At 42.3% G+C, this 17,741-nt stretch overlaps 1 protein-coding gene across 3 annotated transcripts in view; it reads left to right on the top strand.

Moving 5' to 3' along the window:
• The window catches only part of RBM20 (RNA binding motif protein 20), a 412,580-nt gene that overhangs the window by 316,551 nt on the left and 78,288 nt on the right, over positions 1-17,741 (top strand). For all 3 annotated transcript variants that reach the window (XM_077455058.1, XM_077455059.1, XM_077455060.1), the window contains exons 3-5: positions 5,793-5,854; positions 5,930-6,003; positions 11,066-11,166. In XM_077455058.1, the coding sequence (XP_077311184.1) occupies positions 5,793-5,854; positions 5,930-6,003; positions 11,066-11,166 (237 nt within the window). The remainder of the gene's footprint in view (positions 1-5,792; positions 5,855-5,929; positions 6,004-11,065; positions 11,167-17,741) is intronic.

Below are 17,741 nucleotides of genomic sequence, written 5' to 3'. Positions count from 1 at the left end.
TATATATATATATATATATATATATATATATATATATATATAGATATATATATAGATATCTTTTTATTGGTATTTCCAAGTGTACAGCACTCGACATAACCAAACATAAGGAAGATAAGAAAGAGTTATATTAATAGACTCAGTCACCCACACAGGGGCTGTATGAGACAGAAAACACAACTCCAAGAGGCTACGCGACCATAATGAATCTAATTAAGTTACCTTGTCGTGGCCCATGCTAAAGAAAATAGATTCTTTTACATGCTGGTGATGCTAATAAAAGGAGAATTCCCCTCAAGTATATCCAGAGAGTAATGCCGCGTACACACGTAGCCGACTATCCGGCGGACTTAGTCTGACGGACTTCCAAACGGACTGTCCGCCGGACTTTCCAAACCAGCTACTTGCCCACACACGGCACTTTTTCAGCGGACTAATGCGGCGTACTAAGTCCGCCGGACTATCCGCCGTATTTTTGAAATGAACGGACTTGCCCACACGCGTAGGAAAGTCCGCTAATTTTGAGCGCGTCTCCAGGTAGCCAGGGCCAGCGAAGGAGGCGTCGCTGGCCCCGTCACCTAGTATGGACTTAAAGGGGAACCCCTACGCAGAAAAATCGGCGTGGGGGTCCCCCCAGGTCCATATCAGACCCTTTTCCGAGCACGCTACCCGGCCGGCCAGGAAAGGGGGTGGGGACGAGCAAGTGCCCCCCCTCCTGAGCCGTACCAGGCCGCGTGCCCTCAACATGGGGGGGTGCCTTGGGGAAGGGGGGGCCGCGTGACCCCCCCACCCCAAAGCACCTTGTCCCCATGTTGATGAGGACAAGGGCCTCTTCCCGACAACCCTGGCCGTTGGTTGTCGGGGTCTGCGGGCGGGGGGCTTATCGGAATCCGGGAGCCCCCTTTAATAAGGGGGCCCCCACCCTATGTGAATGAGTATGGGGTACAATGTAACCCTACCCATTCCCCTGAGAAAAAAAAAGTAAAAAAAAAAACACAACACACAAGGGTTAAAATAGTTTATTGCACAGCTCCGGGGGTCTTCTATCCGTCTTCGGGGGCCTTCTCGCCGGACTCCTCCGCTATCTTCTGCTGGCTCTTTTACTAGTGGAGGAGCCCAGCTTTCTTCTTCGCCGCCGCCCTCTTCTTCCAACTTCGGGGGTCTTGTCCCCCTCTTCGGGGGTCTTGTCCCCCTCTTCGGTTCTTCTTGCAGGGCCACCGCGCCTTCTTCTAGCTCTTTTACAGGCGGCGGCCCGGTCTTCTGTCGCCGTCTTCTGTTCTTCTCTTCAGATGTTGCCTCGTCGCTGCCTCCGCTCACAATGGCAGGGACGTGGCGCGCGGCAACTTATATAGGGACATCACCGGATGAAGTTCCCGCCCGTTATGAGGATGCTGGGACTGTGACATCATAATGGGCGGGGACATCATCCGGTGATGTCCCTATATAAGTCGCAGCGCGCCGCGTCCCTGCCATTGTGAGCGGAGGCAGCGACGAGGCAACATCTGAAGAGAAGAACAGAAGACGGCGACAGAAGACCGGGCCGCCGCCTGTAAAAGAGCTAGAAGAAGGCGCGGTGGCCCTGCAAGAAGAACCGAAGAGGGGGACAAGACCCCCGAAGAGGGGGACAAGACCCCCGAATTTGGAAGAAGAGGGCGGCGGCGAAGAAGAAAGCCGGGCTCCTCCACTAGTAAAAGAGCTAGCAGAAGACAGCGGAGGAGTCCAGCCAGAAGACCCCTGAAGACGGACAGAAGACCCCCGGAGCTGTGCAATAAACTATTTTAACCCTTGTGTGTTGTGTGTTTTTTTTACTTTTTTTCACAGGTGAATGGGTAGGGGTACATTGTACCCCATACTCATTCACATAGGGTGGGGGGCCGGGATCCGGGGGCCCCCTTATTAAAGGGGGCTCCCGGATTCCAATAAGCCCCCCGCCCGCAGACCCCGACAACCAACGGCCAGGGTTGTCGGGAAGAGGCCCTTGTCCTCATCAACATGGGGACAAGGTGCTTTGGGGTGGGGGGCCGCGCGGCCCCCCCTTCCCCAAGGCACCCTCCATGTTGAGGGCACGCGGCCTGGTATGGCTCAGGAGGGGGGGTGCTCGCTCGTCCCCATCCCCTTTCCTGGCCGGCCGGGTAGCGTGCTTGGATAAGGGTCTGATATGGACCTGGGGGGGACCCCACGCCGATTTTTTGGCGTAGGGGTTCCCCTTTAAGTCCCTACCAGGTGACGGGGCCAGCGACGCCCCCTTCGCTGGCCCCAGCTACCTGGAGACACGCTCAAAATGAGCGGACTTTTCTCCGGGCGGGAAAAGTCAGTTCATTTGAAAAGTACGGCGGACTGGCACACACACGGCTGGATTGTTCGCCGAAATGCGAGGCTTTTGGGTAAAAAAAGTCCGCCGGAGCCTACACACGGGGGGATTGTCCGGCGGACTTGAGTCCGCCGGACTTTTCCACCGAATGGTTTTATCGTGTGTACAAGGCATAAGAGACATCATAAGGTTACTCAAAAGTATTATGATCTATCAAGCATAGAGGCTGTAGCTGAGTCAGCCAGCAAGCAATTTAGACCACAATTTGCATAGGTATCCTTGTACAGAATCAGGTTAACATTAACCAAATGTTTCCAGAGTGTGAGGGAGGAAGTAGCGGCCTTCTTCCATGACATAGTTATGGCTTTACGGGCATAGAAAAAGAGCAAACTGAGCATGGTCCTTTCTGCAATCATGAGAACCAGGGAGATCACCTCCTCCCAGTACTTGGCAATTGCGTGGCAACACCAAAAATAATGTAAAAAATCACCAGGGGAATTGTCACACCATCAGCATTCTTGAGAAGCAGAAGGATCCATTCTTTTGCAATCTATACGGGGTAAAGTAAGCTCTATGCACAATTATGAATTTAATGAGTCTATCTCTTAGGAAGACCAAATGGCAAAACGGAAGGTCCCAAATGTCTTCTCAGTCATCATTTGGTATTTCCCTCAGCCACTTCTGTTGAAGGGTACAGAGGTCTGGGAGGGGGACGAGAAGGAGATGATTATACAACACTGAGGTAAGTTTCTCTGAGCATTCAGTCCAGATTAAATGCTTCATGTCAGATTGTCTTTGCTCCAAGTCAGATTGTTTTGAAAATGAATAGGTTACTGGAGTTACGCAAATTCTCATAAGACAGAATACAACTTCCCGCAATGATGTAATGTATTCTTGTATTTCCAAGCATGCACGATCTTGGTCACTATTTTTTTATTGACGACTATTGTAGTGATTTAACAAAAATTGTTTGTTCTGTTATCGCACAAGAAGTATTTTTGTGCTTGTCCATTTGGATAATTTCACATTAACTGTTGTGATTGGCTCTTAAAAGCTATGTACTAACCACCAGATTATCAGACAATCACTCCGAAAGTTGTATTTTTCATCCAATTTTCTCATTGCGTGTTTGAGGCATACGGAATTCTATATAACTAGCAAAAGTGTTTCTCAAACTGTAGAAATCCACAGCAATTGACTGGAAAGCATTTGTATCATTTACCACTTTAAGCAACTAGAGCCACTGTGGGCTGTTAGGCAGGCATTTAAATAGGGCATTTAATGCATAGACCAATAGCACAGAGAATAAAAATAATCAGTGTCTCAGTACTCACAAGCATCCAGTGGAAGCATTTGGGTGGTGCTTTGCTAGGAAGTATTCAATTATTTACCACATTCAGCATAGCCTGTTAGTGATTTCCTCATATACTTTAGTAATTGCCAAGAAATACAATAGATGAACGGACTAGGGTGGGGCTCCTTTGTAAAATATCATCTGACATAAATATAACTGGTGTGGTTTATATTATAAAAGGGTGAAGTATGCAATAAACAGTTAGCAACATGCTGTGCATGTCAGATATATATAGATATATCTATATCTATATATATCTGCAAATAGTACAACACTGTCTTTTGGCTATAATTAGGATGATAAAACAAGTGTAATGTAAAATACTGTGCATGCTTATCTATCAATGCAATAGAATGTGCTTCACACTAGCAAAAACTTATCCATTTCAAGGAGCCATACAGTTATGTACAATAAGCACGGTAATTGCTCATTATACCTAAAGTTGCATAATTTGACACCAACAGAATTGTGTCTGATGTGAACCATCATTTGTTTTTCAAATAATTTGTTAAATTGCAGATTGTTATGCCTCGTATACATGAGCGGAATGTCCGACAGAAAAAGTCAGACGGGAGCTATTCCTCATATATTTCGATCGTGTGTATGCCCCATTGGACTTTTTACGTTGAAAATTCTGACGGACCTAGAAATGGAACGTGTTCTAAAGATTTCCAATGGAACCAATTCCTATCAGGAAAACTGCTTGTCTGTATGCTGTTCCGGCGGAACAAAAATGACGCATGCTCTGAAGCAAGTACGAGGCGGAAGCTATTAGCAAATGGCTAATGAACGTCCTTTTTCTAGTCCCGTTGTACTTCACCGCATTCTTGACGGTCGGACTTTGGTGTGATAGTGTATACGCAAGACAGTTTCATCAGAATTGCGTTGGAAAAACCTTCAGAGTTTATTCCGACGGGAAAACCGGCTGTGTGTACAGGGCATTAGGGGCTCCTGCAAATCAAATTGATGCAATCTTATAATACTAATAATGCATGTGAATCTCCCTAATTGGTGCACAGACAGCAATAAAAACCTGCTAACCTCCCACCATTTTATTCAAATCTAAAAAAAATCTTGCCTTTAATTGTTGTGCTGGGTCGATTGGAGAAAATTAACAATGTGGAACCTGTACCCCACAATGTATCTCAACCTTTTTTCCTGTCTATTTCTTTTCCATATGCAGTATGTCAATTATACTTTTAATGTGTCCATCTCGATGCCTTCCATGTAACCTCTGTTTCCGGTAATGAAGGATGCTATCAAAATGTTTATATTTAAATTTTTGCATATAAAAGAAAAAAAAATTGTAAAACAAGAAAATCTATGGATAGGCTGATCCATCCCTCTTTTCTGCCACAAGTGCAAGAATCTACAACACAAGTCTATATGGGTAGTCATGTCCCCACCTGTTGCAGTTTATTGGTGTAGATATACAGTGCCTTGAAAAAGTATTCACACCCCATTTTCAGATGATGGATTGAATAGTGCTTTGCGAGATGTTCTTGCAATTTTTTTTATACCTAACCCTGCTTTAAACTTCTGCACAATTCCCAGACCTGTCTGTTGTGTTCCTTGGCCTTCATGATGCTGTTTATGCACTAAGGTTCTCTAACAAACCTTTGAGGGATTCACAGAACATCTGTATTTATACTGAGAATAAATTGCACACAGGTGGACTCTATTTACTAATAGTGAATTCTGAAGGTAATAGTTTCCAGTTTCCATTTCCATTTGATTTTAGTTAGGGGTATCAGAGAAAAGGGGGCTGAATACAAATGCACACCACACTTTTCACATATTTACTTGTAAAAAAAATATGAAAACCATTTATCATTTTCCTTCCACTTCACAATTATGTGCCACTTTGTGTTGGTCTATCACATAAAATCCCAATAAAATACATTTACGTTTTTGGTTGTAACATGACAAATGTGGAAAATTTCAAGGGGTGTGAATATTTTTTCAAAGCACTGTACATCAGCACATGTTTGGATTAACTACCTATTCACTATTATTAAGGGTCACTTTAGTCCTTCAATACAGTTTGAACTGTCCAGTTAGACTACATTTGTTACTGACAGTGTTTGCTACATTGCTATGTAAATTAACTTTGCTTTCTTTCTTCAGGACTGGGAACTGCACATCAAAGGCAGGATGCACATTCAAAATGTAATGAGTTACTCTGAGAGGTGAGTGTGAACTTTCTCTAGGTTGTGTTTGGGGTGTAAGCACAAAACTTATTACATTTTCTGCTTTGCTTCCAGTGTTGGGATAAACTGCGTGCCCAATTCCAGCGACTCCTCTCTGAATTCTGACTTTCACGCCCGGAACAATGAAGGTGAGAAATCCTCTTGTCTTGGAAGTAGCTAATATAATGGACCGTATCACTAGTTTCACATTTGGCACAGAGACCGACGTGCCCTTGAGTGTTGGACATGAGTGCCAGTAAATCATGGGGTCACACATGCCACCAGTGCTAATAATCCTTATCAAACATTTACTCTTCCAAGTCCAACTCTCCAGAGCAATTAAGCATGAAGTATTTCCAATAACTGTCTTGTTAACATAGATTATGAGGCTGCCTAAAAATATAGTTTGGACATGACCTGGATCTGTTGGAAGTTTTTCAAATGACTTACCTTCTTGCCTATATATACATTCCTGAACTTTTACTATATACATTTCCTTTTATATAACTTTTATTACTCCAATGTTCTGGCATTGTTGTTTATTCTTATTGACCTGGAATCCAGTTTTAGCATTAAGTTGAATCCCTGGAGTGACACATATTGGAGAACAACGTAAAACATATAAAACTCTGCTGGAGGACATTGAACTGTCATCTGTAGTACTTTTTTACTGTACTTTTAAATAGTTATACAGATCATTCTACTGGTTCATAATTTACATATTATGTATTTTTTTTCTCAACTAGTGTCATTGCCCATAGCAACCAATCAACATACATCTTTCCACACAACATAAAAAAATTAAGCCTAGGTTCACATTGGAGCGATTTGTCATGCGATTTGAGAGATCAAATTGCATGACAAGTCTCAACCTATTGGAGGCAATGGCACTGTTCCAACCGGCGCTGCACGGATTTGCAAAAGTAGTTTTTGCACTACTTTTGCAGATTTCAGGTGTGACTTTAATAGACATCTGTGCATGAGGCCACACAGATGTCTTATCAAGTAGCACCTTCAAGTGAAGTAGCGCGATTTCGAAGTAGCATCAATGTGAACCAGGGCTAAAATTTAAAAGCTGATTGACTGCGCTCCAATTGAGACAGAGTTTCTCTCAGACACTTTTTATTAACTACTTCAGCCCCGGAGGATTTGTCGCTTTAACTGACAATTGCACGGTCGTGCGACGTGGCTCCCAAACAAAATTGACGTCCTTTTTTTCCCCACAAATAGAGCTTTCTTTTGGTGGTAGTTGATCACCTCTGCAGTTTTTATTTTTTTGTGCTATAAACAAAAAAAAGTGTCAATTTTGGAAAAAAAAGCAATTTTTTTTTACTTTTGCTATAATAAATATCCCCAAAAAATATATAAAATGTTTCCCTCAATTTAGGCCGATACATATTCTTCTACATATTTCTGGTAAAAAAGATTGCAATAAGCATTTATTGATTGGTTTGTTATAGCGTCTACAAAATAGGGGATAGTTTTATGGCATTTTTATTAATAATTTTTTTTTTACTAGTAATGACGGCGATCAGCGTTTTTTATCGTGACTGTGACATTATGGCGGGCACATCAGACACATTTTGGGGATCATTAATACAGTGATCAATGCTATAAAATGTCATTGATTACTGTAAAAATGTCACTGCCAGTGAAGGGGTTAACCAGGAGGGGGCGGCTGCAGAGGTTAAGTGTGTCCTAGGGAGTGATTCTAACTATAGGGGGGGTGGGCTAGCTGTTACACAACACTGATCACCTCTCCCGACTACAGGGAGCTGTGATCAGTGTACTGTCACTAGGTATAATGGGGAAATACTTGTTTACATTAGCATCTCCCCATTCTTCCTCTCCGTGAGACGATCGCGGGTATCCCCACTGACATTGAGTCCGCGGGGGCCGCGGTTGGACTCGCGGAGCTTACACTGCTATGCAAGCCTTGCGAGATCACATAATATAACGTGATTTTGTGCAGCGGAGCCAACCTGCCCATCAATTGCAGCCACTGTGCCCATCAATTGCAGCCGCCATGCCCATCATATGCAGCCAGTGTGCCCATCATATGCAGCCACTTGTGCCCATCATATGCAGCCACTTGTGCCCATCATATGCAGCCACTTGTGCCCATCATATGCAGCCACTGCGCCCATCATATGCAACCACTTGTGCTGATCATATGCAGCCATTGTGCCCATCAAACGCAGCCACTGTGCCCATCATATGCAGCCATTTGTGCCCATCAAACGCAGCCACTGTGCCCATCAAATGCAGCCACTTGTGCCCATCATATGCAGCCACTTTTGCCCATCAATTGCTGCCACTGTGCCCATCAATTGCTCCCACTGTGCCCCATCAAACGCAGCCACTGTGCCATATCATATGCTGCCAGTGTGCCCCCTGCCAGCCCGCCATCTGCACTTACCTGTCTCGTGGGACAGCTCCTCGATGTCTTCTCCCGTCGTCTCTCTTCCCATCTTCTGCTATGATTGGACGCCTGGTGTCCAATCACAGCACCTGTCGTTTCAGCCAATCAGGTGACGGGTAACACTGATCCAAGCACCTGATTAGAGGAGAGGTGGTTTAGTGTTAGGAAAGCGAATACTACTTTGCTTTTCTAACACACCTGCTTGACCTGCAAGTGCCCAGCATGATGCTCGCAGGTCACCTTTTTTGACGCCTATTAGAGCCTATGGTTCTAATCCCCCCCCCCCCGGCTATATTTCAGGCGTCCTGCGCCCGAAAAGGAGCCGGGCGCCTAAATAGGGGGTGGCAGCGGCGGTCATAGATAGATTCATGCAATGCATGAATCTATCTATTGGTGCTAGGGGGAGTGGCTGGAGAGAGGGCCTGCGCCCTTATGGATGCACCACCACTGTAGACATCACATTTTGTTTTATAAGATTGAACAATGCAAGCAAACTTTAAATTTTACATCACTTTTTTTCTTTTAATTTAACCTCTTTAGGGCCACACACCTGCATTGTACTGTGGATGGGCAGCTCTTACAGGCAGAGCAATGTACCTGTAGGTCGCTGGCCTCTTTCGGGTACAGAGTGAGCAGGCGGAAGGAACAAAATAGATTTTTAGTAAAAAGCAGCACATAATTCACACATTAACACTTATTAGGCACACTGATTACCACAAGCTGTTAACCCCTTCCCAGCCAGTGTCATTAGTACAGTGACAGTGTATAACATTATTACTGATCGCTGTATTAGTGTCACTGGTGATGTCAAAGTCAGATTGCCCACCTTACTATCACAGTGCTAATATAAGTCGCTTATTTCCCCCATTACTACTATAAAAAAAAAAATTCCAGTATACTGTATATACCATAGTTTGTAGATGCTATAACTTTGATACAAACTAATCAATTTACACTTATTGGGATTTTTCCCCAAAATGTAACAGAATACCTTTTGGCCTAAAATGTATGAAGAATTTATTTTTTTATTTTTTATTTTTTGTATTGGATGTGTTTTAAAGCAAAAAATAAATAATGTTTTTGTGGGGTTTTTATACCTCCAAAAGAAAGCTCTATTTGTGTGAAAAAAAATAAAAATCAGTCAGATGCTCCCCCATACTTGGAAGTATTTTTCTTCAATCCCTGTGTTTGAACAGAGGCAAGGGGAAGCATGGGTATGAGTATGTGGTGCAGGTTGGACGCCATTGGGCTGCTTTCACACTGGGGCAGGCCAGCGTTGACGGTAAAACTCAGCTAGTTTTAGCGGCACTTTATCATCGTTTTAGTGGCGCTGTTTGGCCGCTAGCGGGGAGCTTTTAACCTTCGATAGCAGCTGAATAAAGGGTTAAATGCGTCCGTGTAGAGCTGCTGCTGAAGTGCTTTGCAGGCACTTTGGCAGCAGTGCTTATTCATTTCAATGGGCAAGAGCGGTGGAGAAACTGTGGATTCACTGCTCCTCCACTGCTCCAAAGATGCTGCTTGCAGGACTTTTTTTAACATCCTGCCAGCGCAGCGCCTCAGTGTGAAAGCACTCTGGCTTTCACACTGGGACTGCAGGGGAGGCGTTTTTCAGGGGCTTTACAGGTGCTATTTTTAGCCCAAACGCGCATGAAAAACTCCTCAGTGTGAAAGGGGTCTAAAAACATGTTGCTCTTCACTGTATTAGCAAAGCAGGTGTTCACTTTAACCTCCCTGGCGGTACGATTATTTCGGATTTTAGGTGCTAAAAGCGGTACCATTATTTTGCATGAAAATTTGGCGTTTTATATTGTAGTCCTGCAATTCTTAGGAATAACTCTCTTAAATCTGTCCAAACCAGAGTCTAGCAGACATCCCGGGTATGATAAAGTTTGAAAAATTAAATCATAAATTATAATATAATAAATAATTATAAATAATTGTACCAAATAATAATATAACAATAATAAAAATTATTCAATAATGTAATCAAATCAAAAACACTGAAATTTGCTCAGTTGCAGAATTGTCACTGTCATTACTTTTCAGTATTTGATGACGGATCTCCCCACAAATCGCTATCGCTCAATTCTGCGAGTGATTCTAATTTATTATCGCTGTTTTCTAGCTGGTCTAAAATCATTTTTGATGTACAGTGACAGTTTTGGTTGCTATGGGCAATCTCCAGTTTCCAGGCATAAAGAACAGTTTTTATTATATAAAACTGCATGCAGGACACTGGGCAGACCACTAGGGACAAAGGGGGTGTGAAATATTTACATACAGCAATGTAATCTGTAAGATTACATTATACTGTATGTTTACTGTTTGTTTCACTTTTTGAATTTGGCGCCGATCTCCATGCCCGTGCGTCGCAACGCTCGCAGGGCACGGAGATCGGCGATGTAATGCATCGAGCGAGACACGGCTCGCTCGTACAGCGGGGAGACAACGCTGGATCCGAGGGAGAAGGTAAGTAAACCTCCTCCTGGATCCAGCGATGCAGTCCCGAGTCTGGCTCGGGGATACCGCTTTTGGTATGAAAAATCCACCCCGAGTCAGACTCGGGAATACCGTCAGGGGCGTTAAAGTACATTTTTAAAGTAAACCTGATGGCAATTTAAATATGACATTGCTGAAAATGGCGTAAGGTGCCTGGGGCAATTGTGGAACAATTGAGGCTGTACAGTCTTCACATATAAATCTATACACTTTATTTTTGATTTACAACTTTTTTTTATGTCAGGTCATTTGTTTGTTGTACCATGAAAGTCTCTTTGATTTGTCTCCAGGTTTTACCGTGGATATCGATCAGGTATATGTCACTCAGGCAACAGCTATTCCATTTATCCAGTCTGCAGTCACCTTCCCTGGACCACACATGGGTGCCAAGGTAATTAGTCTATTGTATTCTCCAGATGGTTGTTGCCTGTTTTCAGTCTTCCTGTGTGACCACCACATATTTTTGGGAAAGCCGGGATTATCCACAATGGTTGTTCCTCATGTAGTGGTGGAAAAATACGTTTTTTTTTATTCTGGCTAACAGATGTTTCTCCACATTGGGCACTCCAGCTGTTCCAGGACAGGCTGCTCCATACCTTCCACAGATACAGTGTTACCATCATGTGGAGGGAACTGCAGAACACAACCATCAGAGTGATTTCATAAGATACTGGAATCTGGTAATACAATAAACCCCAGCTGCAAATACTCATAAAAAGATGGTAATGAATGTAAGAAGTAAATACTTCAGAAGAGAAGCCTTGATTTTCTATGCATTAGTTGAATTTGCGACTTTTTGACCCATTGGAACATAAGCACACGTGTATTGACTGATGCTTGTAGTGAGAATTTTAGTATAGATTCACAGGCAAGAACTTATCAATTGCAGTTCAAAAGTCTAGTCTTCCAACTTGGACCTGGGAACTTTTAATTAGAGCTGCACGATTCTGGCTAAAATGAGAATCATGATTTTTTTGCTTAGAAGATAGATCACTATTCTTGTGGCGTAACATCATCTTTCACATTAAAATAAAACAAAAATTGGGCTAACATTACTGTTTCTCTTTTTTTTTTTTATTCATTGAAGTGATTTTTCTCTCCAAAAATTGCATTTGAAAGACCGCTGGGCAAATACAGTGTGACATAAAATATTACAGCAATTGCAAGTTTATTCCCTAGGGTCTCTGCTAAAATATATATGTTTGCGGGTTCCAAGTAATTTTCTAGCAAAAAATATTGATTTTAACTTAAAGAAGTGTCAGAAAAAGATTTAGACTTCAAGTGGTTAAACTTCCTGCATTTACAGGTTGTTGAAAACTTGACAGTCTGCCCTATTATTTATTTACACAGAAGTTCTATCCCTTTGATCTAAGAAGGAAGCTTAGTTACAATGTTGCAATTTAAAGAACTTGGCAGACTGCCAGGATTGACAGCCGAGTGAGCAGATAGTTTCTCCACTTGTTTATATGAAAGAATTGGCAACCTCTGCAGGAGAGATCATCATCGGAGGTGAATCGAGATCACGATTTTTTAATGATTAATTGTGCAGCTCTACTTTTAATCTCTGAATATTTTTATTTTACAGATGTACTGATGGCACATAAAAAGTGATAGAGATGTCTAGCTTGATCATTTTACAAATAGCTTAAAAAATAAAAGAAGGCTTGGTCTGGCCAAAAGTATGTCTTTTTGCTAGGTAGAAACCTAGGAAGAAGAGGAGAACGGTGCAGGCAAGTGCCAGATAAAGTGGGGAAGGTGGAGAGGACAGTAATGATTGACTTCTAACCTGTCCAACTGATTGGTCCTCCTGAAGACATTTGGTGGATACATAGATAAATTGAGTGCCTTTTGTAGAGGTCGGCCAATATATCGGCCGATATTTGTCGTTTTTTAAATAGTCGGCATCGGCCGATTGTGCTGATAAAAAGCCGATTTAGAACTACAGCAGGACTTTGAAATGACTTCTGTATAGAAGTCAGTGTGAGTTGCCTGAGTCGTCATAGCAACACTTTCCTCCTCTCTGGGCAGACTGCCAAGAAAAGAACAGAAAGATACAATGTTTACACTTATGAATGAATGAAGTCATCTCTGTGTGTAGAAGTTCCCAGTTTAACCATTTAAAGACTAAATCTTTTCTGACACTTGTTGCTTACAAGTAAAAATCCTGTATTTTCTGCCAGAAAATCACTTAGACCCCCCAAAAATTATATATATTTTTTTAGCAGAGATCCTAGGGAATAAAATAGCGGTTGTTGCAATATTTTATGTCACACGGCATTTGCACAGAGGTCTTTCAAATGCATTTTTTTTGGGAAAAAAATACACTATTTAAAAATAAAAAAAATTTTCGTCCAAAAGTTTTGACTACCTGTTTTTATTTAATACATAGGTTTTTTTTTTTTTTTTTTAATCTAAATCATACATACAAGTAAACTGATTGGAGGTTTTTTTTTGTTTAATAAATGTTTAAATGTAAGAAATTTTCTGTATCACTTATGAAGGCCGCTTTCACACTGGAGCGTTGATGGTAAAACGCAAGTTTTAGCGGCTCTTTACCATCATTTTAGCGGTACTATTTGGCTGCTAGTGGGGCACATATAACCCAGCTAGCGGCCAAAGAAGAGGTTAAATGCACCCATGAAGCACTGCTGCCAAATCGCATTGCATGCGCTTCGGCAGTGGTGCCCATTCATATCGATGGGCAGGAGTGGTGGCGGAGCGGTATACACCACTCCAAACGTGCTGCTTGGAGGACTTTTTTTTAAGATCCTGCCAGCGCATCGCCTCAGTGTGAAAGCACCCTGTCTTTCACACAGACTGCAGGGGAGCCATTTTGCAGGCACTTTACAGGCGCTATTTTTAGCCCAAAAGTGCCTGAAAAACGCCCCAATGGGAAAGGTGTGTTAGATCAAGGGGGATTAAAAAAAAAATAATAATAAATAAAAAAGGAAAAAAAAAAAATAAATAAAATAAAATCGGCCTAACATATCGGCCCAAAAAAATCGGCATCATATATCGGCTATCGGCCGCCATGATTTCTAAATATCGGCATCGGCATCAGCCAGAGAAAAACCCATATCGATCGACCTCTAGCCCTTTGTTGATTTTTTTTTTTTTTAGATGTGCAATGCATATCTATGGAAAAATACCTGTTGCCATTGCAAACAGGAGCATCTAACTACCTGTTTGAGCTGGAAAAACAGTGCCTCTGCTCCACTAAAAAACCAAGGCAGCATTGCCAAGCCTGCCCACTTCTCCCCTGATGGACTATAAAAACCCAATATCTCATATACTGTACATAACATAAAGGGGAGGTGTGTAGAAAATACATTTAAAGTGTTTCTAAAGGCTGAAGGCTTTTTTTTAATCTTCATGCATTCCTTGCCCCTCCCCCCCCCCAATACTTGCCTGAGCCCCACCTTGATCCAGCGATGTGCACAAGAGCAGTGGAGGTCTCTCGCTTCTCATTGGTGGAGATGCAGCCAGACACGCCTCTCTTCATTCCCTGTACTTTTAAATTTGACCTTTTATGCATGCTTTTCTCAATGGTATACATAGTAATTCAACAGTAGCTGTCTTGCTCCAAAAACCTGACAGGGCATGTGACTGATCTGGGCCAGCTCACTGACAAATATAATTGAGCTTCATGGTCGTCCTGCTACAAAAAGAATTGTAAATGAGGAGCGTACAGAAGCACAGTGTACGGGGCATAATTATAAAGTAGTGAATCTGACATTCATTAAAAGTATACTGCAGGTGAATTTTCCAGGTGCATGTGCTTTAAATAACAATGATTGATCAGTGAATGTTTGGTGAAAGTTACATTCACTGCTTTATAAATAGACCCCTACGTGAAAAGCTTGGATGTTCCTGTTCCAGCCAAGACAGTGGCAAAGCTTCTGCTCTCCTCTAAGCCCGGTGCTAAGACCATTTGAAGTTCACTCCGGGGGAGGTTCTGAATGTTTGCACAGATGTCAGGATACCTGTCAGCACTGATGAGGGCAATGAGGTGCCTGGGATATCCCTATATATCTTGCAGTAATTGTAATATATCAAACCATAATCATAGTGTATGTGATGAAGGCCACAGCAATTACCAAAACAACAGATGCAATTATGTATGTAAACAAAAAGAGTTCAGGACTTTTTTGTGCCAGTATCAGAGCTCAGTATTGCCCAAGGTATTATATGTACAGGGCACCTAAGAATTTCCTGTATGTACATAAAACGTGTACATATAGTCTAACAGCAAATTACTTTTGATCTAGAGGAGGTCCCTTACATTTCTGGGCTTCAGGTATAACAAATGAGAACACATCAAGGATGTCTTATACTGTAGAAGCACCTGATCGGAACATAAAACCTTTTTGTTTAAAATGTATGTGTATACTTATACTAATTATTTGATCCCCTGCAGATTTTGTAAGTTTGCCCACTTACAAAGAAATTAAGGGTCTATCATTTTTATCATGGGTGTATTTTAAATGATAGAGACAGAATATTAACCAAAAAATCCATAAAAATAAAAATATGATACAAAATGCTACAAATTGATTTGTAGTTCAGTGAGTAAAATAAGTATTTGATCCCCAAGCAAAACATGGCTTGGTAGTTGGTGGAGAAACCCCTATTTGCAAGCACAGAGGTAAGATGATTCTTGTAGTTGGTGACCAGGTTTGCACACATCTCAGGAGGGATTTTGGTCCACTCTAGTTTACAGATCTTCTCTAAGTCCTTAAGGTTTCTTGGCTGTCGCTTGGCAACTTGAAGTTTCAGTTCCCTCCATAAATTTTCTATAGGATTAAGGTCTGGAGACTGACTAGGCCACTCCATGACCTTATTGTGCTTCTTCTTGAGCCATTCCTTTGTTGCCCCGGCGGCATGTTTTGGGTCACTGTCATGCTGGAAGACCCATCTTCCGTATTCTGGCTAAGGTAAGGAGGTTCTCACCCAAGATTTTACAATACATGGCCTCATCCATTGGCTCCTCAATGTGGCAAAGTCGGCCTATACCTTTAGCAGAGAAACAACCTCAAAGCATGTTTCCACCTCTGTGTTTAACTGTAGTGATGTTGTTCTTAGGGTCATAGTCTGCATTTTTCTTCCTCCAAACATGGCTAGTTTATAGCACTTTCTTCCCAATCCTTCTGTGAATCATTTAGATGTTCATTGGCAAACTTCAGACAGGACAGTACAGGACTGTACATGTGCCTTCTGGAGAAGGGGGACCTTGTGGGCACTGTAGGATTTCAATCCTTGGTGGTGTATTGTGCTACAAATGGTTTGTTTGGTGACTGTGGTCCCAACTGCCTTGAACTGATTCACAAGCTCCTCCCGTGTAGTTCTGGGCTGATCCCTCACTTTTCTTATGATCATCCTTACCCCATGAGGTGAAACCTTGCATGGAGCTCCAGACTGAGGGCAATTGATAGTATTTCTTACGTTTGCGAATAATAATCGCTCCAACAGTTGTCTCCTTCTCAGTAAGCTTCCTGCTGATGGTTTTGTAGTCCTTTGACTGATTTTTGGTCTTATCCACGATGGTGGTTTAAATGGAAGAAAGAGATTCTCTGGACAGGTGTCTTTTATAAACATAACGAGTTGTTGTTATGTCGCACCTTTTTAAATTGACAGGACTAATATGTGTACCACATGAGCTCATACTGTAGCCAGTCTGTGGGAACCAGAATTATTTATTTATTGTTGGTTGGTAGGAAATTAAATACGTATTTTACTCACTGAACTGCAACTCTGTTTATAACATTTGCATCATGTGTATTTTTTCAGGATTTTGGGTTGATATTCTGTCTCTATCATTTATGATAAAAATTATAGACCTTTAATTTCTTTGTAAGTGGGAAAACTTACAAATCTGCAGGGGATCAAATCATTATTTTCCCCACTGTATATAACATATATGTATAGTGTAACAATATGAAAAGTGAACATTTTCTCATTTTATTGTGGCCATGTTAGGTTGGGGATGCCACTAGTTTTGTCACGTGTGGCTGAGAGGCAGTGGGTTCCATAGCGGCAGCTGATAGGGATGGCAGCCTGCTCCCATGTGCCTGAGTTCGGCCTGAACCTTAACTCATACTTAGTTCTAACTGTCTAAAGAGATAGCAGGGGTACAGTGTTTATTACAAATCTTGGCTAATCTTGTGATCATGTAGGAGGGTGCACAGTAATGCACACACAGTCTGGGTGCAATATAAAGAACTTGCATTGAGGTGAGGCAGCCCAACTGGGAACACTCATGAATACTACTACTGATTCTTCTGTAGGCTACTTTCACAAGGATGATGCACCATGTCACAAAGCTCAAATCATCTCACCACTGTTTTCTTGAACATGACAATGGGAACACTGAACTCCAATGGCCTCCATAGTCATCAGAACTCAATCCAATAGAGCACCTTTGGGATTTGGTGGAATGGGAGATTTGCATCATGGATGTGCAGCCAACAAATCTGCAGCAATGTAGCAGTGATGCTAACATGTCAGTATGGATCAAAATCTCTGAGGAATGTTTCCAGCACCTTGTTGAATCTATGCCACAAAGAATTAAGGCAGTTCTGAAGGCAAAAGGGTGGCCAACCCCGAAATTAGCAAGATGTACTTAATAAAGTGGCCAGTAAAGGTATAGGGAGTATAGAGAAAGAGGTCAGTAGAAGACAAAGGAGGGAAAGGATGACAGCTGTGAGACAGCCTAAGCATGGGCTTGAAGCTGGTCGACGGGTCCCAGACTTGTCCATAGATAGGACTAGATAGGAAAACATAGGAAGCATATTATATAATTAGGCTGTAAGCTTTCATGAGTTTGATCTCTTATACACGCAAGTGGAGCTTGAGTGTGTAAGGACCTTGTACCCCTCGCCATTGAGAAGCTCAACATCTTGCAGCTGTTAATACATGTAAAGTCAGTCTTATAGTGTCCTTGGGCTTATTAGGTGGTAGAAGACTGTG

This window comes from Lithobates pipiens, unplaced genomic scaffold (genome assembly GCF_037356315.1).
Source record: "Lithobates pipiens isolate NorthernLeopardFrog02 unplaced genomic scaffold, aLitPip1_a1.2 Scaffold_25, whole genome shotgun sequence".
In the NCBI taxonomy this organism is placed as follows: domain Eukaryota; kingdom Metazoa; phylum Chordata; class Amphibia; order Anura; family Ranidae; genus Lithobates; species Lithobates pipiens.
Note: the sequence above shows the minus strand (reverse complement) of the source record. Positions and strands in the feature narration are given on the sequence as shown.